The 27,212-nt window shown below is 40.1% G+C and overlaps 1 protein-coding gene across 4 annotated transcripts in view; it reads right to left on the bottom strand.

The window, feature by feature from the left end:
- The window catches only part of NF1 (neurofibromin 1), a gene marked incomplete at its 5' end in the record, with an annotated part of 99,119 nt that extends 75,921 nt beyond the window's left edge, over nt 1-23,198 (bottom strand). For 3 of the 4 annotated variants that reach the window (XM_082008481.1, XM_082008482.1, XM_082008483.1), the window contains 12 exons: nt 1,884-2,015; nt 3,192-3,266; nt 3,565-3,687; nt 3,869-4,042; nt 4,693-4,850; nt 5,342-5,417; nt 5,661-5,728; nt 5,989-6,095; nt 8,388-8,578; nt 10,815-10,898; nt 13,450-13,593; nt 23,139-23,198. In XM_082008481.1, the coding sequence (XP_081864607.1) occupies nt 1,884-2,015; nt 3,192-3,266; nt 3,565-3,687; nt 3,869-4,042; nt 4,693-4,850; nt 5,342-5,417; nt 5,661-5,728; nt 5,989-6,095; nt 8,388-8,578; nt 10,815-10,898; nt 13,450-13,593; nt 23,139-23,198 (1,392 nt within the window). Of the gene's footprint in view, nt 1-911; nt 957-1,883; nt 2,016-3,191; nt 3,267-3,564; nt 3,688-3,868; nt 4,043-4,692; nt 4,851-5,341; nt 5,418-5,660; nt 5,729-5,988; nt 6,096-8,387; nt 8,579-10,814; nt 10,899-13,449; nt 13,594-23,138 lie in introns of all 4 variants that reach the window. The other variant, XM_082008480.1, reaches the window with a different exon arrangement.
- Between the last annotated feature and the right edge of the window lie 4,014 nt (nt 23,199-27,212).

Genomic DNA, 27,212 nt, shown 5'->3' with positions numbered 1-27,212 from the left:
AAATAGCTATGAGACGGTAACTTGGAAAAAAAAATTGCTGCTGTGGATATTCAACACAAAACAGAATACAACACTCTTTAGAAATTCAGCTTTTTAAACCATTTTGTCTAGTTCATTATTTGCTAAGATTTCAAACAATAACATGAACTTGTCTTTCACTTTCACTAAACTTACAAGTTTTCAACAAGAAATCTAGCCTGAAATCATCCTCAAGGTAACAGAAGGATAGATATGACATTGTATAATTAAATTACACAAGAAATTCGAACCTCATGCTATTTTGCTAAATAGTTACTATGAAAATATGTAGCATAAAATCTACCACATAAAAAGCATCTGATGAAGAAATTGATATCGCACTGGTAGAGGTAACTAATTCTGTGCTAAAGCTTGGTTTGCTACCGTTAAGTGAATTCTGAGAAGAGGCACATGGCAAAAGAAGCCGATTCATTTCTGTGAAGCGATTTACTTCACGCAATCAAAATGAAAGACTATCAATAAACAAAGACAGGGACATGACTGCTCTCCGCAAACACAAAGGGACAGACACCAGTTTGAAGCTAACAGACAACAGTGGAGCAAGAACAAACGGGGGTAAGTTAGACATAAGTTTAGGCTGGAAATTAGAAACAGTTCTAACCACCAGAGCAGGGAGGCTCTGGAAGAGCAGTGTGATGGAAAAGTAGGGGCCAGAAAGAAAAGAACCAACAAAGAGCCTTTCCTTCTAGGAAGGAGCCCAACTGGTTGTGCCAAGCAGGGTGCTGCAGAGGTCTCCTCCAGCCCTCCATTCTCCTGTGAAACACGCTACCTTCTGTACCCAGATGGAGTGAGGTGACTGCAGTGGTAACTATGCACAGAAAAGTCAGAGTAAGGAAAGGCTTTTCTGCGGTAGTTACGAGGGTCATACTTACAGCAACAGAGGCCCACTGCCATGCAAAACAGTGACTGGTTGGCATCTGACCATGTGAGCGACAGCAGCCAATAAGAACGGAAAATAAGAAGCAGAAGACAAAGCACCACCAGTCAATGTCAGAGTTGCCATTACAACACTCCTGCTATTTTCTCAACAGATGAATATACACATGTAAAAAGCAAGTTAAACATGCTGTAGCTTTCAACTAAAGGTATTTTGATAATTTCCCCTCATGGGAGAAGCCCAATAGGAATATTTTCATTAATCATTTTAGGCCTTCTAAAACAACCAACCAAGTTCACTTGACATATACAAGTCCTAGATGGAAAGTTCAGAAGAAAAGCAACCCAGCCACATGTGAACTTACTAAAAAAAAAAAAAAAATTTGGATTAATTATCAATTTGAATTTACTCAAGATTTTTTCCAAGACAACCAAGAATATTGACTTTATTTCATAACGGTTGAAAAATATTTTACTTTGTTGCTGTCACCAAAGACCAAACAGTCAACTTGCTCAACAGAAAGCAATTAAGACAAATTAAAAGAAATATTCGTGCCAATCATGGTAAAAGCATTGCAGTTTTTCAGAAATTGTTTTCACATACAGAATGCTTTTGTTTTTCAGATTAAACAAGAATGGACATATTACCTGCTACACACAGAGCAAGAAATCTTAAAATGAACAGTTAGCCACAGAGGACAGTTACAGAAGAAATACTTCTATGTTGCCAGTTTAAAAGCAGCATCAAAACTGAGAAACATAGATCACTGACTAGAAACAGTGAGTCAATACACCAAAATCTGCAAGGTTTACCAAGCATGCATGGCGCTCTGTTGCTTTTTGGACTGCCATGTTCTTCCCCCCCTCTAGTTTCCAGTCTAAAGTTAATGCATAAAAAAGCTAGAATGGGATGGAGACACAGGAAAAACAAAGGGTTTGCATTTTAACAGCTCCTTTAGAAGCCCTACCGGAGTCATGCGAATTGCTGGATGTGCCCCACAGCCCTGAATAGCTTTATGAAGCGTCTCACTGAACATGCTGCGAAGCTCCATGGAATGGCAGTACACGGCATCAATCTTGGGCCACCAGTCCAAGGCAGACTAGAATTAAAATTAAAACACAGAAAAGCTCAAAGGTAAACTTGTAATATATGAGTTAGATTATGATTTATTTTATACTTCTAAAAGCTATAAAAGCTGTAGTATAACTAATCTTTACACGTGAGTATTTTACACAGTATTACAGATATGTTACTTTTGCATTCTCACCATAAAACTCATAATATTTAAACGAGCTGTAACAGAAGCAATACTTCCAACTTGTCTGCTTACTGTATTACTCTTCTTTCTGAACAAGTGCAAACTCTGAAATCATGAATGCAGGAAACCACGGTAGATTTCAGGATACTGCATGCTAGTAAATAATACTTCAAAACAAACGATGTGCACTCAATTCATTGTGATACACTAAACAAAATGGAAAATTGGTATTTTAAGTGCTTGATAATATCTGAAAAGCTGTACCACTCCACCACAGATACACGACCACATTTACAGCATCATTTTCTCTCCTATTTGTCAAAGTGCCTAATACTTTTTTTTTTTCCTAAATAGAGTGGTTTTGTCACAATGTTGGGATAAATTAAATAGAACATTTTACGTAAATTAAGTAAGGCTGGTTGCTCAACACTGACTGATTCTATTTTCATACTGATCAGGAAAATATTCCTGAACAGTATAAAAATTAAAGTTGTATTTTAGTGACTTAAAGTACAATAACATATTGTAGATGAACAACTGCACAAACTTTCAAAATATTTTTGGCACTCAGGATTTACTATAATTTTACACTATTTAAATTCAAACTGGATCAAATCCCTGAGCAAAACCATGAGGCCAGCTCTTCCTCCAAGTTCCCCAGTCAGTATACTAGAAGTAGCAGAAGGTGGTGTAACAATGAATGTCCTGAGAGTGTTTTCATTTATCAATAAAGCAGTACATATTATAAAGGCAGAGAACACAAGAATCATTTGTCATCCTACATTAGAGGTATTAAAACATATTTTTATTAAAATTTTACACTGGAATACAAGCTCTCAAACTGGGAATCCAACTGGTGGACAGCATGAACAAAGATTTTTACGTCCTTCCTTATTAACAAGCAGCTCTTGCAGGCAACAAGATTTGGTCTACTATTCAAATTGTATTTAATAAGCAGATACTGATCTGAATAGAAGCCACAGATTGCTGGGCTGATTAAATACTTTCAGAACTTACATTTGTGATTATTCGGTGGAGCGAATTTACCAGTACATAATGAAATGTTGATGGGGAATTCTGTGCCAAGCAGATCTACAATAAAAATACATAAAAGCCACTTAGGAACATCTTTTTCTTTGCCATCTTTCTTATCACACTGAATAACATACTGGAGGTTTTTTATTAAATTGACAAAGTTGCCAAATCTAAACATGAGGAAGTCTAACCAGCTAAGAAAAGATTTATAAAAACATGCAGAGATTTATTACTAAGGTATATTTATACAGTTGAACTTATTCACGACCTTCCAGCTGCTGTTAGTGTACCTTTCATAATTGACAGATCATCAATAGTTTGTGGAGAATGACTTACCAGTAAGCAGTGTTCTCACCTTAAAGTGTTGGTTATTATGAGGGTTTATGCGGAAGCAGGAAACTAAGCAGTCAATCATAAGGTCCACATCTGCATTCTGATTGCCTCTTGAAAAAGGTTTGCTTGGATTAAACAACAAATTCTATATATTTCAAAAAAACATAAATATATAAATCAGATACCAAGATTATTCTTGTCTACTTTCAATACAAAACTTTCCACTGAAAAACACTATGCTATTCAATTAAGAAGACATTAAAAGCTCATTCTAGTATTTTAAAATTCTAACTTCTTCATTGCAATTAGGAAACAGACATTTTTACCTTAAGATCTAGTACCATGGACTGCACTAGTAGGAAAATGACCGAATTATCTTCCCAGTTGATATAGGTCGATGCTTTGCACAGCTTAACACAAGCAATAGCAGCACTTTCAGTCAGCTGTCTGCTCCCACCGTGGCCTGCAAGTGCTTTTCTGAGATTGTCCAAGAACAGTTTCTGCAGAAGCCAAATCAGAAATAGTTATAACCAGAGCTTTGGTAATCTGTGGTGAGGGTTTTTAGATCCTTACACATTGAAAAAACAACAAAATTGCATTTTCTGATCAGAAGTCATGGATATTGGGACTGCAAAACCAACCTGATGCAGCATTCTGGAGAAACATTATGTTTATTAAGACATTCATTTTCAATGATTCAAGGCAATCAGAATGGCGCAAAGATAGATGGTTATTTACTCTTAACCATAATGTCTGCAGCCACATCACATTCAGCATCTGCTACAGGTACTGCAATTATCAAACACACAGTACACACACTGCAGAAACCTAGATCAGTACAGTATAGGCCAGGCAGAAGCTTGCTACCGGCAGAGGTAGGGGAGATCACAACACTAGGATTCAAATCTCCAAGGAGATGTAAAAGTTCTGAAATTATACCATTTGGGACATTCCACCTATATGAATTATTGCCAGTGAAAGAATATATGTTAGGTGAGAACTTAAAACGGGTGCAGAAATGTACATATGGTATTCTGATATGCTTTTTAGGCAGGAAAGACAAGTTAATATATACCTCAAATATAAAATAAGCAAAGAGAAGCATCCCCTAGAAATCAGAGCCAGAATTCAGATACTTTTCTTCTCTTACCTTATTCATTTTTGTTTCCTCTACCACATCCTTTGCTATATCTTGGATTATCTCCGGACACAGGACCAGGAGTATGATTTGCAGTGGCCAAACTGCTGCTTTACGCTTTGTGCTTTCAGCAAAGCCATCCACTAAGTCAAACAACTTCTCTGCACAATCTGCATAAAATATAACCCCAAGTTCAATACCAATTTTAATTATGAAAAGGTAAAGAATAGGTATAAAAGAGCAGAAGGATAGCTCCACCTACACAGAAAAAAGTTCTGGTTTGCACATTACTGAACGTAAAGGGGTCTCAACCCAGTTAAATATATGGTTTACCTGAAAATATAAATTTTCCTCTCTTTTTGACTAGAGACACATACAGGTGATGTTCTCTTAAGTTTTTTTCCCTGAATCAAGATGAGAAGTATATATTTAAAGAGTCTCCATCTTTTGGGTTTTATTTCTTTGTGTTGTGAACAAAATTAATCTCTTTAAAAGGCGAGTCAGGAGAGAAAAGAGATAGCATTATATCCATGCCTGCCCAGAGAAAGATTGACAGAAATTTGTTCCTTATTTGCAGGCTGCACAAGAAGCAAAAAGGGCACAAAATGCAAGTGAATGTGAGAAACCAATTTTGAACGCTGTATTATTTGTTATGCCTTACCAGCCATATCAGTCTGTGGTGTTTGATACAGCTTTGTGAACTCATCGGGATAGTTTTCCACCCAGTTCCAAAATGCCTGCAGATAATGCAAAACACCTTTACAATTCAGAGCTTAAAAATATGTTTTCTGAATTATGTATTTAAATGAAGAAAGATTTTTCTCTTACTTCTAACCACTCGACATTTCTTGCAAAACACATACGCGTCAAAGGGATGCACCAATATATATTTTATAGTAAATTACTGAATTACAACTATTCCTAAATTAGACAGTCTGCAAATAAGCAGTGAAACAGAAGATAAATATTAAAATACTTACCTTTTCAAGACTGTTGATAACCGCTAACTGAGCTACTTTCTTAAGGGCTTTAAACTTGAATACAGTCTCTATAAAGGTAAAACATTTCTGCAGTTAGAAAAGAAACTTGGTTCTAAAAAGCAACACAGATTATAAAAGACGTGAAGTGCAAAGCAATTATTAAATCAATGTCTTGATGCATTTTTAAGTATTTTGGTAAATATATGACTATTTGGAGTAAAACACAGCAATAAAATTGATATATATTGATACATATCAATACCACTGTGTCATCTCTAACTAGCCATATTCAGGTAAAAATATTTCAAAACACAGGCTCTAATCGTACCTTGCAAGAGTCGTTTTAGTTTTGAACAATCCACACTGATGTACTGTAAAAGTTCGATATCATGAACATCGGCATTATCTTCTGAACAAACAGTCAGTTCCTGTAATCTAAAAATATGCAAAGTAAACTAACTTCTCAATCAGATTATGTCAGATAGGAATAAACACATAACTATGATTCTATACAGTGGAATAGCAGGGGACTATTATATGATCTCCTCATATAATATGATCTCCTCCGATAAACTTTTCCAGGTTTAGAAATGAAAGACAGACCTTCCATGATTAAGGGTTAGTATTATAGTCTTATTGCATACTCACACTGAAAATGGATCTAGAAATACCACTGATGAGTCTTACAAGGTACCAATACCGTCTGGTGATAGTCTGTTTATACCCAAGATTTCCCTAAATCCTTCTGTCACCTACCATACTGTAGCAGTAATCTTGTGATCTTTCCATCTAAATATTAAATTTATGGAATCATGACACCTTTAGACTGCTGCTCCTTAACAGCAAGTCTTACCCCAGCTAATTTCTCGAAAGCAAAGCAGTGACTGATGGTACTTAATATCGCCAAAGTGAGCTACAACCACTCTTTGTAAGCTAAAGAAGGTCCATGTTTTTCTGGCCTAAAGAAACAGCATGAGGCTTAATCACACCAGTTTAAACACAATGGCATCTTTTCACACTTTTGTATTAGATGATTTACTAAACATTTCATCAGATTCTAAGACACTAATAACTAAATCATATGTTCTCACAAACTAAAGATTGCCATGTCTTGTTCCAAAGCTACAGATGTGTTTTAGACATGGAATGTGATTTCTAGTACTACACACAAAAGCAGTTCTTCATTTCTTCAACGGCAGGGAAACTTAACAGCCCTCACTGGGAATGGGAAGGTCCCCACTGCTGTGCTTTTCGTGCCAAAAATCCCCCAGCTGCTGTACAAGGGCTAGAAATATTCCTAAACAGGAAGCACAGGTCAAAAGATCAGCAATGCTAACTGTCGGCAAGCTGACCCCTGTGGAGATCAGCAACAATTGGTCAAATATTTAACTATTTATGTACAAGCCATCTTGAAGTGAAAAACAGGTCAGGGAAAAAGCACTATACTCCAGCTCAAACAGATGGTAAGAAGGGCTTTGGCATTTGAGACCTAAACCATGCTACAGACATATGAATAAATATAGACCCGTGGACTAGATTCAAAGACTGTCAAAAAATTTAAATTGAAAAATACTTCCTATAAAAAGAGTAAAAGAAATTGTTTCCATTTCCATAAGCAACAAAACATAATCAACCTATTGAGTTAAACCACATCCTCCATGCTGCCAAGTATATTGAAACAGAAGTTAAGGGCCCTGCAGAAGTTTTAAAAATCCTTAAAATTTCAAATTATTACATAATTTTAGACTGATTTCTAAAATACAAACGTTTTCCAAAATGTTGGAATGGAACTAGTTTTAAATTACAGGGAATATATAAATAATTGTTTCAACTAAATTGGCACACTCATTGCCATGCGACCACATAAGGCTGCCCAAGCTCCACTTCTAAAAAATCAAGGATGATTTAGCTGTAACAATGTATGATAAGCGCTAAGCTACTTCAAGCAACTTTCAAAACACATCAAAGTATCGCAGTAATAAAAAGCTTAATACACAACTCTAGTGGATTGGCAAATGCTGAAGCATCAGAAGGACCAGAAACAGGGCAAAAAGAACAAATAATAGATGGAATCTTTGGGCCTGTCTCTCTTCTCACTTAGAACAGCAGAAAAGACAGTTATTTTTACAGTAAACGTGCTGTGAAACTCAAGTCAGAAGACAAATGGGTCTTTTCCAACAACAAACAGTCCAGCTGTTTTGTCCCCTTCAGACATAAGATAGATTTAACATAGAAGCCTCCAAGCAGGAAAAATCAGGAAGAAAAACAGCCTTGGGGCTCCAACAGAGCTGTACACAATTAGAAATTTTGCATTCTAAATTCATGAGTAAATGGATACAATCCATTATCTTCAGCACCCTTTTTTTTCCAAAACACCTTGCACCCACAAGAACTTACTCAACTTATTCAGCTGAGTTATCATTATTTTCACTCTATACCACCATTTGACTTGTACTTCTGAAAGCAGAATAGAAAAGCAATAAATGCAGCTCACAGAAAATATGCTGGCAGTAGCCTAGAATGGACATGAAACAGATTAATTTTGTAACCTGAAACTCAGGTAAAATTTGAAAGGTAGAGGGAGTTTCACTTAAGAACTATCTTGTTAAATATAATTTAAACAGTGAACTTCTCTGAAATTAGGAAGACTGCAATTAATGACAGATGTTCTAGACACCAGTAAGTAGCAGATCTTCTAACTAAGATAGGCTACTGAAAAACACCCACCTGGTGGAAATGCGGCTGAACACAGCATTAAAGTTATTGCAGCTAAGAGAAAAAAGAACCCCAGAGGCAGAATTACGTAGTTCAGCTGCATGCTGGTTCCCTTCACGGTAAGTGTGGATGAAGTGGCAGATTTCTGGCAGCAACTGTTTTACCAGCATAGTCTCGTCTAGTCGCATGGTATCCTTTGGTTGCTAAAAATAAACATTCAGTATTTCATTAAATTCCATTTTGTAGGTTTGGAGGCAAAAAAATGGAGCATCTGCCATGAGTAGACACAGGACCTGAATCTAAATTTCTAATTCTGCCTGCAGGCTACCACCGACCATAGTGTAAGTAGTCTACACAGAAAAGGCTTCTCTCCATTTGAACAATAACCCGTATCATTCAAACCATCCTACATTTTCAGTTAAGTCCCCAAAATATGTAGGACACCAAGTTGGTCAATGTCATCAAGTATCTAGCAAAATATCAAACTAGTTTTTGAAGTAAAACACATTTCTGTTTTGAAGAACACACCTTGCTGATCTGTGTAAAGTATTAGCAGTAGAGCATTAATCATGTCAGCTTCGAACGGAAGCTCAAAGGGCAAAGACCCACCCTTGCTTCTCTTTTGGGTAGTACTCTAACCACTACATTTTGACGACAAATATTTTATATTAAAAAAATGAACCAAAACCAGAGGTGCTTCTCCCTTGCTCTTGCCTGGGATTGCTCTATTTGAGTCAAAAATGGCTTAACTTTCCTGCAGAAGAATGAGACATAAGGAAACTATTTACAAAAGAATTCAAAGTGAAACTTTGCTCTACTAAGAGCAAATTTTAACAGAAGGGTCAGCATTAAAGCTTTCTAGAATTCTACCATTGAATTTACCATAGGGAATTGGGAAGTTTCAGAGACTCCCACTTAGTTGACCTGAGTCCTGTTGCCATGAGAACTTGATGAAACATTGAGCAAGAACAGCAAGCAAGAAATACGTCTGAAGATATCAGAGAACACAACGCTCTTTGTATAGAACTTTGGCTCAGTCTTATTAGACATATACTGGCTCAACTTGCTCTCATTTGGATTGACAAATCAAGAAGTACTTGTCACAATTTCAGGCTGTTCAAATATCATGCTTTATCAGAAAAAAACCCCACTAACATTTCAAACAATATGCATATAAGAAATATTTGGAAGAATTAATTTCTGAAGTTAAAACTTTTTTTTTTTTTTCAAACTCGCTGCATCAAAGACACATAAAGAGCCAAAAAGAGGTATCTACCTCAGCTGTAAAAGCTGAAAATTATTCTGGAAAACGTATTTACCTGGATCTTTTGTGAATTTAGAAGAGTCCACAATTATTCAGACTGTTTTAGTACTATAAGATATGCTGCTTGACAAATCTAACCATAATAAGGTCATTACCTTATAAAGAAAGAACCTTCAAAAACTGTTGCAGGAAAACAGCAAAGAGCTTAGATGATTTCATGACATTCATCCAGGAATACAGCTTTAAAAAAAAAATTCCTTTCTTGTTAAAGGAATAAACCATTGCAAATTTTGCTCACAGTGAAGTTTGGCTTTGCAATTACACAGTTAGCACAGTAAGTCGTACAACCGTTTACATCCCAAAGGTAACAGCAGACTGCCTTGCAGCACGGCTCTGATTGGAAACCTCAGGACTGGACTCCCAGTGGAAGTTTGGACGTGGTTAACTAATGTAATCTAGGAAACACCTGCAAAAGTAATCTTTGGAATAGTGATAGCAAAGTTTCTGCTGTACATACAAGAAAAATTACTTAACAAATGAAACTTTTAGGAAACTTAAAGAAAAATCCACACTGTATGCAGAAAACGTAGTACCATAAATCTTACGCTACTTTTAACATAATTTACTATCCCTTTACTTTTTCCTGTTTAACTTGTGGGGTGAAAATGTTTTGATGCATCTATTCAAAAAATACTGAGCAGAATACGCCACAAGCACTCAAAGCTTATAAAAATCTAGTGAAGCTTCATAAGCACATCAAATTCTCATTTGATGTCTTCCCTTACTCTCCTTCACACGTCTCCGAGTACAGTTTTCCAGTTGTCTGCAATTCTTTTTAACACATGATTAAAAGGAAATAACTTACAACTCCACATATTGGTTGAGTAGTGGAAAGAGCAAGTTCAAAGGTGTATTTGAACCTATTTAAGCTGAAAAAAGAGCACTAATTTTAAGCGAGGAAAAAAGCACCCCACAAATCCTTAATTTATCAATTATATCAACTACTTGCATCTATAAGAAGTTTTAGTGTTCTTAAATGGTATTAATCCTACTTTGCTCTAAATCAGAGGGGTTTTAACTTTAGTACCAGTAATAATAGATACACAAGCATTTGACTTGTATTCTCTAACTCATTAGATTCCAACTTAGCAATTGCTTTATGCAAGCCTACTCACCCCAGCCAGACATTTTTCCAGTGTATCCAAGATGATCAGCTGAGATAGATACAAATTCTTTTCAGCAGTTTCTCCAAATATTCTCTAGAAACAAAAAGGGTATGGATTAATCTGATACACAGAAATTTGCCTTGTAACGCATTAATGTAGCAAAGTGGCACAGTAAGTTATGACTCCTTTACTGCTCTGGTCTTGAGTTTAGAAATAAAGACAGCAAAAATTAGATTAAAATAGGAATTAAAACCTTATCACTGAAGAAATATCCCTGTCCAGCCTGCAATGCCAAATCTAATAAGGAACAGTTACCGCAAAGTAAGACCGGAGGTACACTGCAGCCCCTTACCTTCATCAGGCCTATAATTTATTCAGATATTAAGGTTATACCTTTTCAGAAGCTATTTTGGCATCAAGTACTGCTGACTGTTTTCCAATTATGTATTTCATTGCCAACATCTTAAGAGAACTGATGTTACAACAAATCCATAGACAAGCTTCTTAGAGTGTTGCAAAACTTAGCACAGACCACAGGAAGAAATACATGAGACCCTCCAAAAAGATGCCACACTTCAGATACAGGATAAAGGCAGAATTCCATCAGGTGTTTAAGCTAGCACCCGACTTTACTGCCAACAGTAGTGACTAGTTCCAGCAATATTAAGACAGCAAAATAAAGCAGAAAAGATTTGGCCAAAAATATATTGGTACTACTGCCTACACATGGAACACATGTAGAAGTCACCCAAAGGAAGTTATATTTTAAACCACAGGAGAGTTTAGCTCAACTAAGTCTAAGTTTCAGCAGAGTGCAAACCCTCAAGACTTTTTTTCTAAATTAAGACCATTATGACAGACTATTGGTCTGTTTTGTTTCAGCTATAGAAATCCTTCAAAAATACTGCTGATTCAAACAGTAGCTCAGTCCATCAAACATAAAAAATATTAAGTCTTGCTCCTCAGTGCAAAGCAAATGTTGACTTTTTTATTGACATTTTTAGCTAGGTCTTTCCTCTCAAAAATCTATATATCACATAGAGAAACCTGTTTTAACTGTATAGTTTTCTCATTTATGAGACAATCATCTTACATATCAAGACATTCCTTCATGCCTATGAAGTTTAATTCAAATAAATTCTCTCAAAAGGGATTACAGATAGCTTTAAGCAGCCAAACTTGCAGTATGGCAACCTGTTTTCCAATTTTATAAACTTTGTGGTGTTTTAGCAGATGCACATCTCTGTACAAGTGTACATCCAAAAGAGCTCACTGCAAACTATCTTACTAAAATCATAAAAAAAAAAAGTATTGCTAGAGTTTGGCCAGTTCTGTTACCTGTTTGTGGAGATTCCACATGGATCACAAATCACAGGGCTTTAAAACTCTGTGAACTAAACTCTTCTCATGACAAATCCAAAACCAGACCTTCCATATTAAAAAAAAAAAAAAAAAAATTTCAAACCGCATCTTTCTCCTCATGAAGGATTCCTAAACTTTCCATTTAGCCAACTTGATGGTAATAGTTATTTTTCTAGAGTTGACACTATGGACATCCACAAACTTTTTTTTTCTTTTATAGGGTTCTCTTCTCTCTGGTTCCACTGAGATCTATTTTAAATGACAATTTTAGTGATGCTGAGGAGTCAAGTATTTTGAGAAAAACAGTATGCAGAAGGAAACCATCTACCAAGACACCTTGCTCTAAAGATTTCTCTTTGGGAACTCATAGAAAAATCACCTTGAATCTCATCCCTTCACATCAGTCTACTACTGTCAAATATCAACATTAAGTGGTTTAATGAGATACTGTGATCCATATCAAACAATAAATGGAAGAGATGTGCATCACTCCCACACATTTCTCATTCATTTTTTCACTGACTAGTAAGGTATCCCTTTGGAGCTCTGAGTCTACAGTGGCAAAGATTTTTCTTACAAGGTTCTTACTAGGTTCTGACTGATATATTCTATTAAAAATATATGTATTTTTTATACATACACACACAAATGCTAAAACATCCAGACAGCCTGGAAAATTCAAATAGCCTAAGTTTTAAATCCTTGTCCCTTCTTCTTCCCTTCTTCCTTTCCCAGAACAATTCCTGGCAGGTCATGCTCTGGCAGGACAGATGGGGGGACCTCCTAGTGCTGCTGCTCAGCAGCTCCTCTGCCCCGCTGCATTCCTCCTCTAAACACTTTGCTGGCACTGCTTCCCTAGATAGCTGAAGCACCTTTCCATGCACTGGCAAACATCCTCCCCCACCTCCAAGAAGCAGCGCATTCTACCGATATCTAAACGTTGCTCAGAGACCCCATGTAGTATGAGGTGCCTTCACGTCCCCGCTCCCTAGCTAGCCAATACCTCCCAGCTACAGGCCGCTCCCATGCCTGACAGAAGATTCCCCTTCATCACGACCTGCCTTCGGGTTCCTCTGGCACAACTACCTCATCGCCTTTACATGTCACGCAGCTCAGTGCTGTTGGTGAACGTTAGCACGTGAGGATGAAAAGAAAAAAATGAAGTGTAAAAGGCAAACGACAATTTGACTAAATTTCAAGTGACTCTCTGCAGGTAGTATAATGTGAATAAGTAACAACCATTTTGAAAAAACACCCAACTACCCAAAATTAGAAAACTTACCATGTTATTAACATTTTTTAAGATATTAGTGAGACCACTGATGACCAGGGAAAACTTGTACTTGGAAATGTTTATGAGACATTCCTTGTTGTGCTCCGTACTGACTTTGGTGTGGGTATTCTGCTGGCCAGCCTTTATTGGAAGCTACAAAAAGAGATAAGTATTGTAAGCTTTTAACACTGAAATTTACATCTTTAAACATGGCTTAAAAATTTTTGAGAAACAACCTTGAAAAACATTCTACAAGAGACAACTACAAACACATTGATTATTTTATTTTCTCTACATTCATCTTTTTATTAGTTATCCATAAAACAAAATACAGAAGTTTACCCGTTCCTTTTTCTGAATTGAAACTAAACCTCTATTTTGTGATAAATTTTCTACAAATCAAATGTCAAAGCAATCAAAAGCTGCAGAAAAACAGGAGTTACACAGAATTCTGAGAAGAAAAGTTTATTTACTTCAACAATTGGCTTACTAAATAACAAAAATCTTCACGAGGCTAATACCTGTAAGAAAAAACTGCCTCTTGAAACCTGAGAGGAGGTAAAAATCACAGAGGCTCACAAAGCAAGTGTGGAAGGTGGTAACAGCGGTTCCAGGCACGTCCTCCACTCCTTCGCAGGACAGCAGCGGGCAAGAGGCCCAACAAGCGCTTGCAAGCCAAACACAACTTGTGAGCCCCACATTACCTACCCTTGCCCAACATCAGGGGTGAAAACTAGACTTGAAACGCATCTTTCGCGGGAAAGGTAAGATTCCGAGTGACTGCACAAAACTGAGATGTTTCACCTACTAGACACTGTTTCCTGCTGTACCCAAATTCTTCAAGGGTCACAAACAAGTCACTTCCCAAGCACCCGCTCACTTCCCTGCACGCGCCTCACTGGAGTCGGCCCGTTACAAACCATCATGCAAAAAAATGTGAGAAGCAATTCTTTGGAAAAATTAATTTTACTGAGGATTTATACTTTTAAAAAGCAAACAAATATGGGAACAAAAAAGGAATCAGTATTATCACCTCTTTTTGTAATTCACACGTGCCATTCGTATTGTAAAGCGTGACCTAGGAATTCACCATCTATAGAAACTTTAATTGCTACTACAAGTTTTAACCAATTTTTACTACAATTATCAATAAACGTGTATTCTGAAAGACACTGATAGCTCAAAATAAATGCCACAATGTAATATTTTTTCATTAGAAAGGGTATCTTTACCCCCCCCCCCAAAAAAAAAAAAAAGGAGAGAGAGAATTTAAGAGAGGTTAAAAGCAGGATTCCAAGGAATTACGATCAGCTTTACAGCTGCAAAATGCTTAAAGAGCAACCTTGCAGGTTGCGGGCCTCTGCAGACTTGGTGAGGGTACTTGTCTACAATGTCATCCAGTTAAACTGCTGTCAGCAGTCAGGAAGATCTCTACCAATCATTTAACATTCAACCCTTACCAAAGAAGATAGTAAAGGCCCATACTTAAAATGCTAGATGAATTGCATTAAAGAACGCCAAACTTGGAACATTTTTTTTCAACAGTTTTGACTGCATCATTAAACGCAGTGTACTTAACACCGACGTCTTCCATTTGTAGGGAAATGGACCTCTCTAATACACTATCTAGTTTTTATACCCAAGTGTAATTTCCATATAAACCGTGGTTTGGTTTGGGTTTTAAGTATCAGTTCTTTCGGTACCACAGGCTAGGATCACAAGGGAAATTGGCTGGTTTTCCTAAGAGAATGGTTGACTCTTGCGTGAAAAAGTGACTGAACTGCCACACTAGATCACACCAAAGCCCCGCCAGCAGCAGAAAGGTCTGTAAGGAATGCTTGCTCTCGATTCAGACAGTGGCTTGGCACCAGGCGTTGCATCCAGGGAACCCTGCATAAGAAGGTCTAATGCTTTTTGCCCGCACAACCTCCTATAGCAACAAGTTCTACAGGGCAATCAAGGTAATTTCCACTTCATTTTGTAATTCTGTTGCAAGTGTTCAGACTGTAATGCTTTAAAACAGTGTGATGCATTTCAATGTGCTAAAAGCAGAACAAAAAACAGTTATGACTCAAGCTTTGTTTTCACTGTTAGATGTTATTTTTACAATACATTTTCGGAAGTCATTAGGGGAAGATAGATACATTTAATTAAAAATTTCACCATTACTAGTACTATTTATCTGAATTTTCAAGTCTCTGTGCTGACAACAGCAGAAAAGCTTAACACCACTGAGTGATGAAACTCTTCGGAAGTGCCTCTCAAAGAAACTGTGTCATCGATCTAGTTCTGTATGCTTCCATGTTATAGAAACATCGTATTACACACTTCTGGAGCTTCCTGCCACAACAGCCACTGCAACAAGGTCACCTAGAAGTAAAACTGCTTTTTATACCACTATTTAAAATAGGAAACTATATAAAAAGGAAATATTAGCACTGCTGTTTTGGAATTTTTTTATTTCTCAGATATTTCCTTTGTGCACTCTGACATGCTGGAGCATTATATGTCCCCTACCAGAATGCAGCGCCAGTGAAATGACCAAAAAAGAAACTATTTACCTTCTATACAAATACCCATCAATCTAAACATTACAAGAAAAACGAAGGGGGGGAAAAAAGGAAAAAAGTTGAAATTTTACTTTCATTGCCTTTGATTTTATTTTAGAAAAAAGAAAGTCTGACACAAATGGTTTCCTGTGTAGCTTTTCTCTGAATGAGAATCAGAAATTAAAGCACAAAGCTTAAATATAACTGGAGCTTCAAACTATGAACACATGCACCATTTTAAACTCATCCCAGTTCAGCAAAGGGATAGTCCACTACTCCAATTCAGCTATTTTCACCATTGAAACAACAAGCAATAGTCAACAACCTTAGAACTACATTGGTGCATATACAACCCACACTGAGGCATGCTGCCGTATATCCTCTCTCCCTCTAATCCAGTCTGACTATACCTCATTAAGGTGTCAAATAAACTACAGAGGACAGGGAACAATGGCGTTTTGGTCTATAATTTGCCTTATTTTATGCAGCAGACAAAGACAAGATAGATAGATGAAATCTGGACTCTTTCCAACTATCAAATTTTAAATCTTTTAAAGATCAATTAAAAAAGAACATTGCTGCAAAAGACAAGGAAAAGCCATTAAGTAGCTGAGCCTGACAGTTGCAATAATACAGTACAAGACCCAGCGTATCCTGAATTCAGGATACAAGTCATGTTGTGTATCAGGTATCACAGAAACAACTAGAAAATCAAATCTGTAAGATGAAGCGTCAAAGTATCTACCAGCTTACATCAGCCACACAAGCTCCCTAGTTGTTAAAACACATCTTTTGACCACATAGACAACTTTTTTTCCTAGAAACGTATTGCTGACTTCAATTTAAGAAGCCCTGCTGACCTATCTACAGCTTCTTCCAAATCTGCTGCTGATACAATAGTGAAACTGAACAATTCTCACAAGGTTTACTAAATGCAAAGAGATAACAAAGCACTATCAGGGGGGGAAAAGGCAACACAGATTGTATGAGATTATTATTTTCTTTATGTTTCCAAAAGGCGTAGAGTAACAGATAAACCTTAGAGAGCTGAACCACATACCCTCAAGAAGACAGGATTGTTAAAACTAATCCAGATGAATTAGTGGCTATTAAAAGATTTCTTTAAAAAAAAAAACAACAACAATATTTATTACCCAAAAGATGCAAATTGCTCTCTCAACTTGCCAAAGTGAAATTAAATTCTTCTCTCTTAATGAAAAACATAAATTAAATCACTAATCACAAATATTATTCAAAAATAATGTCATTTAAGAAAAAAAAATGTGACTAGGGCAACTCAGATATGGAGAATCACAGCACATGGTCAGCTGCTAGCATCCTAGAAAATAATCCTAAAAAGCACTTCAAAAGTCTTTTCAACACATAAGTTTGGCATCTGAAAACTTACTGCCCCAATGCATTACTATGGCAGAAGCTGTTAACCATTCTGCAGTGGTGTCTGGCAGCCACAAGTCGCCTGGTCAATTTTCTGTCTACAGCGATATCCAGCAGGTCTGCAATGCTGCTGAAGAGAGAAAATGCAACGGTTTTCCTATGCCAAATCACTCTTACCTATCTGTTTCTGGAGATAAAAGCATTCCAGTCTCCAGATTGTGAGACAGTAACTTTGCAGTTTAAAATTAGAAAAAAACCCAAACACCAAGTACTTGGCTATTCCAGAGGAGAAAAGAAAAAAAGATTTAATGTGCATTCTTAACAAGATCTTTACAGTCAAATTATTAAAACTGGCTTTGAAACTTTAAAGTGCTACCACAGAATTGCAAAGCTGTTTAAAAAGCACAAAGCATTGTGGTATCTGACAGCATAGACTGTCATATCTTTGGAAGTGGCCTCAGTTTAGTACTTCTATCCAAAAACGTTCAGTTCAGGAATCCTTCTTTGATCATAGATGTTAATTATTAAGACAAAAACAGGTGCTTTCCATGTCTGTAGAAGAGATAATAGCACCTGTTTCAGGTACCCTCTAGCCTGATGAGGTAGGGTATGATCTTTTGCTAAATGTACTTGGACACTGATTTGAAACTAACACCACTAATAGGCTTGAACGCCTGTAAGATATTCCACTCAATCTGTTGAGAAAGGCTAACATTAAGCCATGGATTTTTCTTTATCACCTATAATTAATGAACACAAAGTTTAATCGCCTCTATTTGTAAAAGACTGTACTTAATATTGTTATTTTCAGAGGTTACGGAGCAAGCGTAAGTGCTTTATCACTTCAAAGTCACTATTTCAACTTTTTTGTGCAAGATGCAACTTCGCAGAACACTAAGAATTCACAATCTGACAGATAAACCACAGGATTCAAAATGACAGCGTTGAAATCACTGTCCTGACAAACCTCTTAATACAGACAGCAGTCACTGCCCAACCATACACAGGTACACGCCGCAGTTCAGCACTTCCAAGATTCAACTTCACAGCGGTGGCAGACTGCAGAGCCCTCTCGCTGCCGCCACTGCCTCCACCGCATGGAAGGCACTGAGCGCTAAATCACCATTGGTGCGGGGAAGGTGGGAGACCGTTCCAAGGGATCCACCTCAGGAAAGGAAATTCTTGTCTATAATGTGCTCATTTTCAGTAAGCAGCTTGAGATGTCTGAATGCATCTGAGGCTTGTGCCTTTGATTCAGATTCAGGAGAAAGTAACACACATAACATTTAGGAAAAAAGTCCCTAGTGTGATCCTTAACAGCATAGAAATCTACCTAGCTTTTCTCTTTCAAATAATTTCTTGCAACTTCTTCAATAGACTGTAACACACAGACGTTCTGGTGAAAGACAGAAAATATACACAGCACCACTCTTTCCTCAGCATCAGGACGGTCAGCTTCTTCCCAACTATAAATGTGCATTGCATCACCTTCTAAAAAGGCATTATTCAGTAAACTAACCTCACAACTAAGCCTTCAGAACACGGAACTCTGAGAATATTTTATACAGGTTGCTCTAAAAAAAATTTTTTTTTCGAAAGGTTACCTAAAAGTTGGTACTGCAAACAAACATATATTTACCTGTACTGTTAACACAAACTGCTGTGTTAAATAAGGAAGGATCATCAAATCATCTCAATGCTTTTCAGCAGCTCATTAACAGACTCAGGTAACATCTGTTGCATGTCGACCATCCCCTTATCTATTCTTTAGGCCACCATCTGTGTACAGTATAGCACTTTGTTTTGAAATACGTTACACACGCTGTTTTAGAAAAATAAGATCACAGCTGCTTCAGGTTTATGTTAGAGAAAGATGAAACAGCCCGCTTTGTGCCTAAGAGCAGTGCTGTAGTCTGTCTCGGTTCTTAGCTCCTGTGGAAATCCATTTCAGTCAGAGCAGTTGTGGAAAAAAGTTCCACCTTCTGCATAGACCAGCCCTACCTTACAGCAAAAGGTACCATTTCACTCCGGGAGCACAGTCAGCATGTGAAATACTTTAAAAAACTTCTTATTACTACTAGGGCTTTCTTAACAAGCCAAGATGAAAACCGGCAATGAAAACCACAAAGCTGGTACTTGCAGCCAGTGCTTTTTCAGGTCCCCAGTTCTGTAGAGGTTTCAAATGCTGCAGAGAGAATCAACAGGAGGAGGGAATATTTGCTTTAATTTAATGCTTTTTAATGAAAGTAAGAATGGAACATTCCTACTGGCTTCCAGTTTTCACAAAAGCTTTCTTAACTGAAAGCAGTATCTCATAAACTACAAATGGAGAGCTTAAGCCATAATCCACATAATAAAGTGCTTCTTTCTTTAACCCATATCATAATCACTTAAGTCACCATAAGTTTATACAGGATTAATACCTTTTATTATATCTGATAGTTTCAAAACAGTCTAGATTTAAATGGTTTAGGCAGTAAGGCTTCTCTGACTATGCTTAGAACTATTTCACTACTCTATCAGCCTTCCCATGATTTCAGCTTGTAACACATTTAAAAATAAGTACATAAAATTGTAAGTGAACATTTCCATAGGAAAAAAGAGATCATTTTATTTTACAAAGACCTGATTATGTCTGAAACCACAGAGAATTTTACTAAAACATAGCCTAGCCTCTTTGTGCTACTGCAGCCTAATTCCATCCTGATCATTGAAGAGTTTTGAAAAATGTAGTAACTAGTCCTACATACAAAATCAGTCAAGAGATTTCATATGTGCTATACAAGAAGTGTGATCTAGCCTCACATGTACCATCAATAGCTTCTTTCTGCACCAGCTGAAACCTTCACGCAGTCTTCAAGGGTAGCTCAAAGAAGAGTGCATTGCAGCAGTTGTCGTCTCAGAAGTGAGTGCAGCTGGGCAAGACTGGCAATATATTTGAAACATGTATTCAGTGAGACAGGCATTGGTTAATAGATAAAACTATGCTTGCCAGTCATTTTAGGCCCACAGAATTGTACACACAAAAGCAGATTTTGGTTAAAGCAGCATTTATAACAATAAACAAGAGTAGACAAGAACAGACTGGTTTGCACTATTTTCTTGTTTTCAATACCGATTAGCATTCTCTCAGTTTGTTGTTTCCTCTGTCTTAAAATGAATTCAAGAACTTAGAAAATGAAATGAAAAGCCTGTCTACACCTATAAATTTTGGTGAAAGGTGGCTACATTTTCCTCTCTATAAAGGAAGGAAGAAACCTTGAAAAGTTTTGTCTTCTCCCCCACAGAAAAACAAAACCAAACCCTAAACTAAACAACCCACAACAAACATGAGCTCCCCTTCTTTACTCAAAAATACTGATAATACAGTAAGTAGTGGCTCCCTCAGTGCTGAACCAAGAGGTCCTGCATTTAGAAGGGCAGACATAGCATGCAAAAACTCAAAAATGCATTATCACCACTAAACCAGTGTGTATATATTCAGTACATTTTTATGAAGTATGAACTTGATTGCTCAAAGGAGCAGTCTAAAACGTAACAAGTAGATAACTTGATAAGCATATGACTACCCAATAATGACACAAACGTCAGGACTTACAAGAGGGACACAAATATCACCATTGACTGACAATGCATTTAGCAGCAGTTGTGTCACAATAACGTGGCATTTGGGTATTCAGCTAAGAATCCTTTCCACTGTGACGATCACTGTCAGACCAGGCAAAGCAGAGGAAATGATGTATTAAAAGCAAACAAACAAAACTGAGAATCCCAAGTTGAAATTAATAAATGAGAGAGAAAACTTCTCATAAAAAAGTAGACATTAATGTCTCATCCTTGCTTCACAGCTTCATTCACTTGATGATACAATATTATTTTAAAAACTGCACTGGTTAAACAAAAGTATGCAATAAATTAATCAAACTTTTGTAAATAGCACCTATCACATAAGCTACACTATGACTACAACAGTCAATACTGTCATGTGTGTTATCCCTGCAACTCCAATATTTTAGCATCTCTAAAATCAGAACAGCTTCCTTCCTGTCAGGAAAGGATTCCTCCCATACACCTATCTGTAATTATCCTATAAAATATATAGAAAAATAATTATGTTTAAAAAGCTGAAGTTCTTAACTCCTAACAGATGTTGGCAAGCCAAATTCCACAATATACGTAACAAAGCCGACGACAAAGCCTAGGGCCTTTTAACACCTTTTTACACAAAGAAACATTTTCTTGCATTATTGAGAGCATAATCAGTACCATGCTTTTTAAGCTTATGGAAAAAATGATCTATGACTCAAGATAAGGGGTGGCGGGTAAGTTAACTATGCAAATATGCCTAAAATGTATTGGAAAAAACTGCATCATTTTAATGTCAAAAGACAAAGTTTGATGGTTTCCTTTTTTTAAACAAACTTCATTTACAGCAGCTTTAATATAAACATTAAAAGAACAGCTTATTTTTATTCAACCATGCCACAATCTTTCTGTAGGTTGTTAAAAGCCAAGCATCACCCAGTGGGACATAGGATTATAAAGCAGGTGAACAGAATTCAATCTCTAGAACCAGCTTAATGTCTTTGATAGATGTTACACTGAACAGGGTCTCACAGAGCTGTGCCTTGGTGACACAAAGGCTGTACTCACAGTAGAGAAAAATGAGACAGACAACACAGAAACTGATCATTCAGCCTAAACTGAGCTCACACTTACATGTCAAGAAAGCACCTTGGAAGTAAAATTGCAGCCTAAGCACCGAGCTTAGCCTCACTGAGAAAGTCATGCCACCTAATCCCAGTAAGCAGTTTCTGCATGTGGATCAGAGAAATACAAAGTCGAAGGCCAACAAATCCCTCTTCCTTCCATTCAGAAAACCCTTCTCCAAACTACTAGCACTGACTTTTGTAAAGAGAATTATCTATCATGATAACATTGGCTAGAAAACCCTCTTCATCCCATAAAACTGTGCTCCCAGTGATGTGGATAAAATTTCACACCAACATCCACCATTACGCCATGGGGAACAAGGTGGAATTGCTCGAGCAGTTTCACGTAGTCCTCCTTAAACTCATTCCTGAGGCTTTGCCTCCTTTCTGATGGACAAGATGATGTAAAGCGAAGAAGCAAATTCCACAGGAATGTCTGCGAAAAGCAAACACACTTTTGGAAGAGGCGGGGGAGCAGAAGCGAAGAGGAACCGGCCATCTCACCCCCCCGCACCGCACAGAAGTGACTGATACGCCGCCGCACCTCGAGCGGGCCGGCACAGGGGAAGCCACTCCGCCACCGGGGCTGGGCTCCCCCCTCCAGAAATAGGTGGGAAGCATCAGAGTGCCTGGAAGGGATAACAGACCGGCGGGCAGCACCCGGCCCCACCCAGCCACCCTGCCCAGCACAATGAGCGCAGCCAGACGGGGCCGAGCGGGGACCCGCCGCCGAGCCGGGCGCTGGGGGGGCCCCCTTGGCGCCCCGGCACGGCCAGGAAGCCGACGGCAGGGTAGAAGGCAGGGAGCAGCGCTCCCACCGGCCGCCTCCGCCCCAGGGAGCGGGGCAGCCTCCCCCACCGCCCGCAGCTGCCGGCGCCGCCAGCCTCCGGCGCGCGGGGGCCCCTCACCTCCGGCAGCGGCCCGGCCCGGCCCTCCCTGCCGCGCCGGCACCCTCCGCGCTGCCCCTACTCCCCCGCCGGCCCCGGCCCAGCGCGGCGGGGGTGGCCGCGCCGCCGCCCCTCCTCACGGCCGCCCCCGCTACCTGCTCATCGAAGCGGTTCACCACGGCCTGCACCCACTCCACCGGCTTGTGGGCCGCCATGTCCCCCCGCCTGCCCAGCCAGGGAGGGGGGCGGATCCCCGCAGGGAGGGCGGCAGGCGAGGCGCCGGGCGAGGGGAGGGGAGGGTCTCCGTATCCCTGGCGCGCTCCGGGGCCCTCAGCTCCCCGCAGCCATCAGCGCCCAGGGCCCGCCATGACACCACACCGGAAGCGGGAGCCCAGGCCGCCCCCGCCCGCCCGAGCAGCACCGTCGCGGCCGCCGCGCCAGGGGGAGCGCCGAGACACAGGCGGCGGCGGGCGGCGCCTGCGCGGCCGCGGGGACGCACTGCGCCTGCGCGCCTGCGCCGCTGCGGAGGGGGGCTGCGCGGCGCCTGCGCCCCCCGCCCCCGCCTGGCCGGCACCGCCCCTGCGCCTGCGCCGCAGAGAGGCCAAGCGGGAGGCGGTGACAGCCCGTGGCGCATGCGCCGTCCTCCAGGGGCGGGGCTTTGCCGGGGCGCGGGAGGTGGCGCCCGCGGGTGCGGCGGGATGGCCGGAAGGGTGACCAGCCGGGTGTCTGTCGGCGGCCTGGCCGGGGCCCGGGGCTGCTCTGCCCCCTCCCTGACGCCGCCTGTGCGGGGAGGGAGCCCGGCGCCCCGCAGGCCTAGCACTGCCCTGCCCTGCCCTGCCCGCGGGGCAGCTGTGCCCCGGGGGCACGGGCTGGGAACTCGTCTCCGACTCCCGAGTGTGTTGCGGGGAGAGCGGCCGGCCTCGGCGAGGGCTGCCTGGGCCTGGGCTCGCGGTTCTCCCCGGGCGGCCTCGCCGCCGGCGGGGAGCCCAGGAGGCGCCTCGGGCTGCGCCGGCCGCGCGCGGTTCTTCCCGCGGACCTCAGCACCGCCGGCCCGGCGGCGGCGTGGCTGGGCCCGCGGGCTGGAGGCTGTATCCTGTGGCCCATATTCCGGTCTCCGCGGCTTTCGGAAGGAGCAGCCTGACCTGCCGCCCTCCCCACGGGTAAAGCACGAAAGGGCCCGGCCCGGCGGTTCTCCTCTCGCAGCGAAAGCAAGGGCGTCAGGCTGGGCAGGAAGGCGGCCGGGGAGGCCTCTCCTGGCCCTGCCGGGTGTGAGTGTTGGCTGTCGCTTACCCTGCGGGGCCGGGGAAGCAGGGGGAAAGGCAAAAAAAAAGTGAAAAAGTACTGAAATAGTGTAAACTGCTCTTCAAAATACCAGGTTGTTTTAAAAGTCTCCCTTGAAATTACTTACTCAATAAATTTATTCTTATTGTAGACCAAACTTCTATCCTTTGACCACAGATGACAAGGGAACGTTTTGCCTCCCCACGCTTGAGGCATGCATTGGTCTAAAGTTTCAATAGGATTCTACATGATGATTTACACCTTCTCTTGGCAGAAAGGCAAGACAGTTGGCAGATACTTTATTCAAGTTGCAGTGGCCATTTCAAAGCCACTGTGCTTGGCAGATTATCTACAATTTTGATATTGTATAGAGACTGGAATTTATAGCTGTATCTGACCTTTTAAATAAAAAGTTTTTATAAATTCCTTTATTTCAATTTAACAGCTTCTGTTATATCTCAAGGCTTCACTGCAGAACTCTAGCAGTAACTAAAAATATGTAATGTAGCACAGAAAAATTCTTCCCCAGCCTAGTTATACAGTACCCAGCCAATTGTTTACTCTTTGTGACTCAGAAAAGTAGGATACACGGATAACAAGACAAATAAACATCCACTTCCAGTTTCCCTCTTGGGAATGTTAATTTGTTTTCCTTCTGGGTTGACAGAAGCACAAAATAATGTCCTTTCATGCTAGAGTCAAGTTAAAACTCTGACAATATAAATAAAGTTGCAATTCTAGCAACAAATTCAGGAACTTGGTTCATAGCAAATATTTGAAGAGGCAGATGCTTTATAAAAATATGAAAATCAATTGCAAATATTTGATTTAAAAAAAACCAATTGGTTGAAGAATAAATAGTAGTTTTCTGTCTGTACAACTTGTGGTACTATCTTTCAGGAAATGCAAAAAGCATTCTGACTTACACAAATTATAAAGTCTAATATTAGGCTCTTAAGTGCACTGAATTTTGTATTATCCATTTGCTGTGTACTATATCTGTGGTGTAAAGGCTATTGATTCCTTTGCATTAGGGTGCATTATAATGGTCAGCATTAATGTGTTTCGAAAAGATTTTTAAAACTAAATGTCTTCTATTCTAGGAAAGACTTCTAATGATTGGTTATATATACTCATGTCCGAATCAAACCAACATGGTATGTGTATATATCTGCTTAATGGTCAAAATCTTAACTGAGTTGGGTGGCAAGTGAAGCTGGTCCCTGGAACCTTTTCTAATCGTATTTGTACATCTGAGCACAAAGAAAGGCTCAGGCAATAACCACGTCAGCAGAAGAGTGGTTTGTATCACTGCATCATTTTATAAGCCTTTGTTATTCTCCCCAACATTCCCCTTGAACAGGTAAATGGTTACTTCAAACTCTGGGAAATAGGATGAGATTAGGAGTCTGTTCTCCAAGACTTCCAGCTCCTATGGGCTTTCTTCCCCGAAGAGGTGTGCAGGGTATCTGGGAGCAGGGCCAACTCCGAGCTCCCCAAGGTTACAGAGTCTGGTTCACTCCACAACCAGAGGCTGGACTGACAGAAAATGCTTTGTCAGAAAGCGCATAAAAGCAGAAATGAACCCAAAACACTCACTGGATTCAGTGGGGCAAAGATCTTACCTAGAATTGTTTATTAACTTATGATTAAAAAAACCCTGAGGGCTAGGAATCATCCCTTCTCATAGTAACTCCTCCAGCGGTCCCTTTGGCTGGCAGAGAAGTAGGAGCGGTAGCATTCGGCAGAGACAAACAGCTGGAAATTCTAAGACCTGGGCCAGCTCAGCTCTGTCTGGAAAGGGGTCTCACTGTTTGAAACATCAGCCTTAAAACCAGTCTAAAACTGCATGGAGTGAGGCCTTCCTCAGCCCGCAGACGTCCGCTCTCTGCTGACGCCGTCTTGGCTGGAGATGGCATCGCTGCTTGTCCTTGACCAGCACCTGCCACTGGGAGGGATTGCATGAACACTCCCTCCTCTATCTCATCCTCGCCTTCCTCATGGGCTTGAACGACATTGACTCATTTTGCTGGTGATAAAGGACATGCCTCGGAACAGTTACCCATTTTGCCCAGCAAGTCTATAGCTCTGCTTACAGACAGTGCCTATACGGCACAGCCGTGCAAGCGGAGCCCTCCCTCCGCTGACGTACCTTTCACATTCCCAGCAGATAGCAGGTCTGGGATAGCTGGAGGCCGAACCACTCCTGCTGGGCCCTTCCTCCATGAATTTGTCAGATCTCCTTTTTCAACTGTTTCTATATTTGACCTCTAAATATCCCATAGCAGTCAGGCAGGAATAACACCCACTTAAGGCAACACAGCCACAATCTTGACGGAGATCTCTACATTCTGCCAAAACCTAAACAATCATAATTCATGTAGGGGGTAGGAAAGGGCTTCAGCTTACTGATATGCTTACAAAAAACATGTCCCGAAAAGCCAGAGAGAAATCAGGGGTGATAAGATTAGCTGAGAGAGAAGCATCTTGGGAGCTCTTGACTTAGGTAGAAAAGGACAGGCTCCTTCTTCCCTTCAGAATTTACTAAACAAAACAAACAGTGCTTCTTCCTGTTTCTCATAGTGTTTTTCCCAAAGCACATTTGTTCCCTAAAAGCAAACATGACTTGCTGTAGTATTCCTAGGTTTTAGACGAGGGGAAACTTCAGAGGTTGAATGGCGATGTTGGAAATTCTCATAGTGTTTTCCCCAAACTCTTTGGAAAATTCCAGACAGTATTTGGTCAAAAACGTTCTTTCCCAATGCTCTCTGCTTCCTTTTAATTGTTTCCTCTTCTTCCTGGGTTCAATACAAAGTGCCCTGAGACCCCCTATCCTAGAAGTGATCTGCTGACCTAGAAAAAACGCAGTATCTCTACTATTAATTTTTGTGCTAGACCCTATCTGTTGCATACACGAAAACCCACAAGATTTTGTCCTCCAACAGGCA

The sequence above is a fragment of the Phaethon aethereus genome, assembly GCF_964289735.1.
Source record: "Phaethon aethereus genome assembly, chromosome: 19".
NCBI lineage: Eukaryota > Metazoa > Chordata > Aves > Phaethontiformes > Phaethontidae > Phaethon > Phaethon aethereus.
This window is presented reverse-complemented; position numbering and strand designations above follow the sequence as displayed.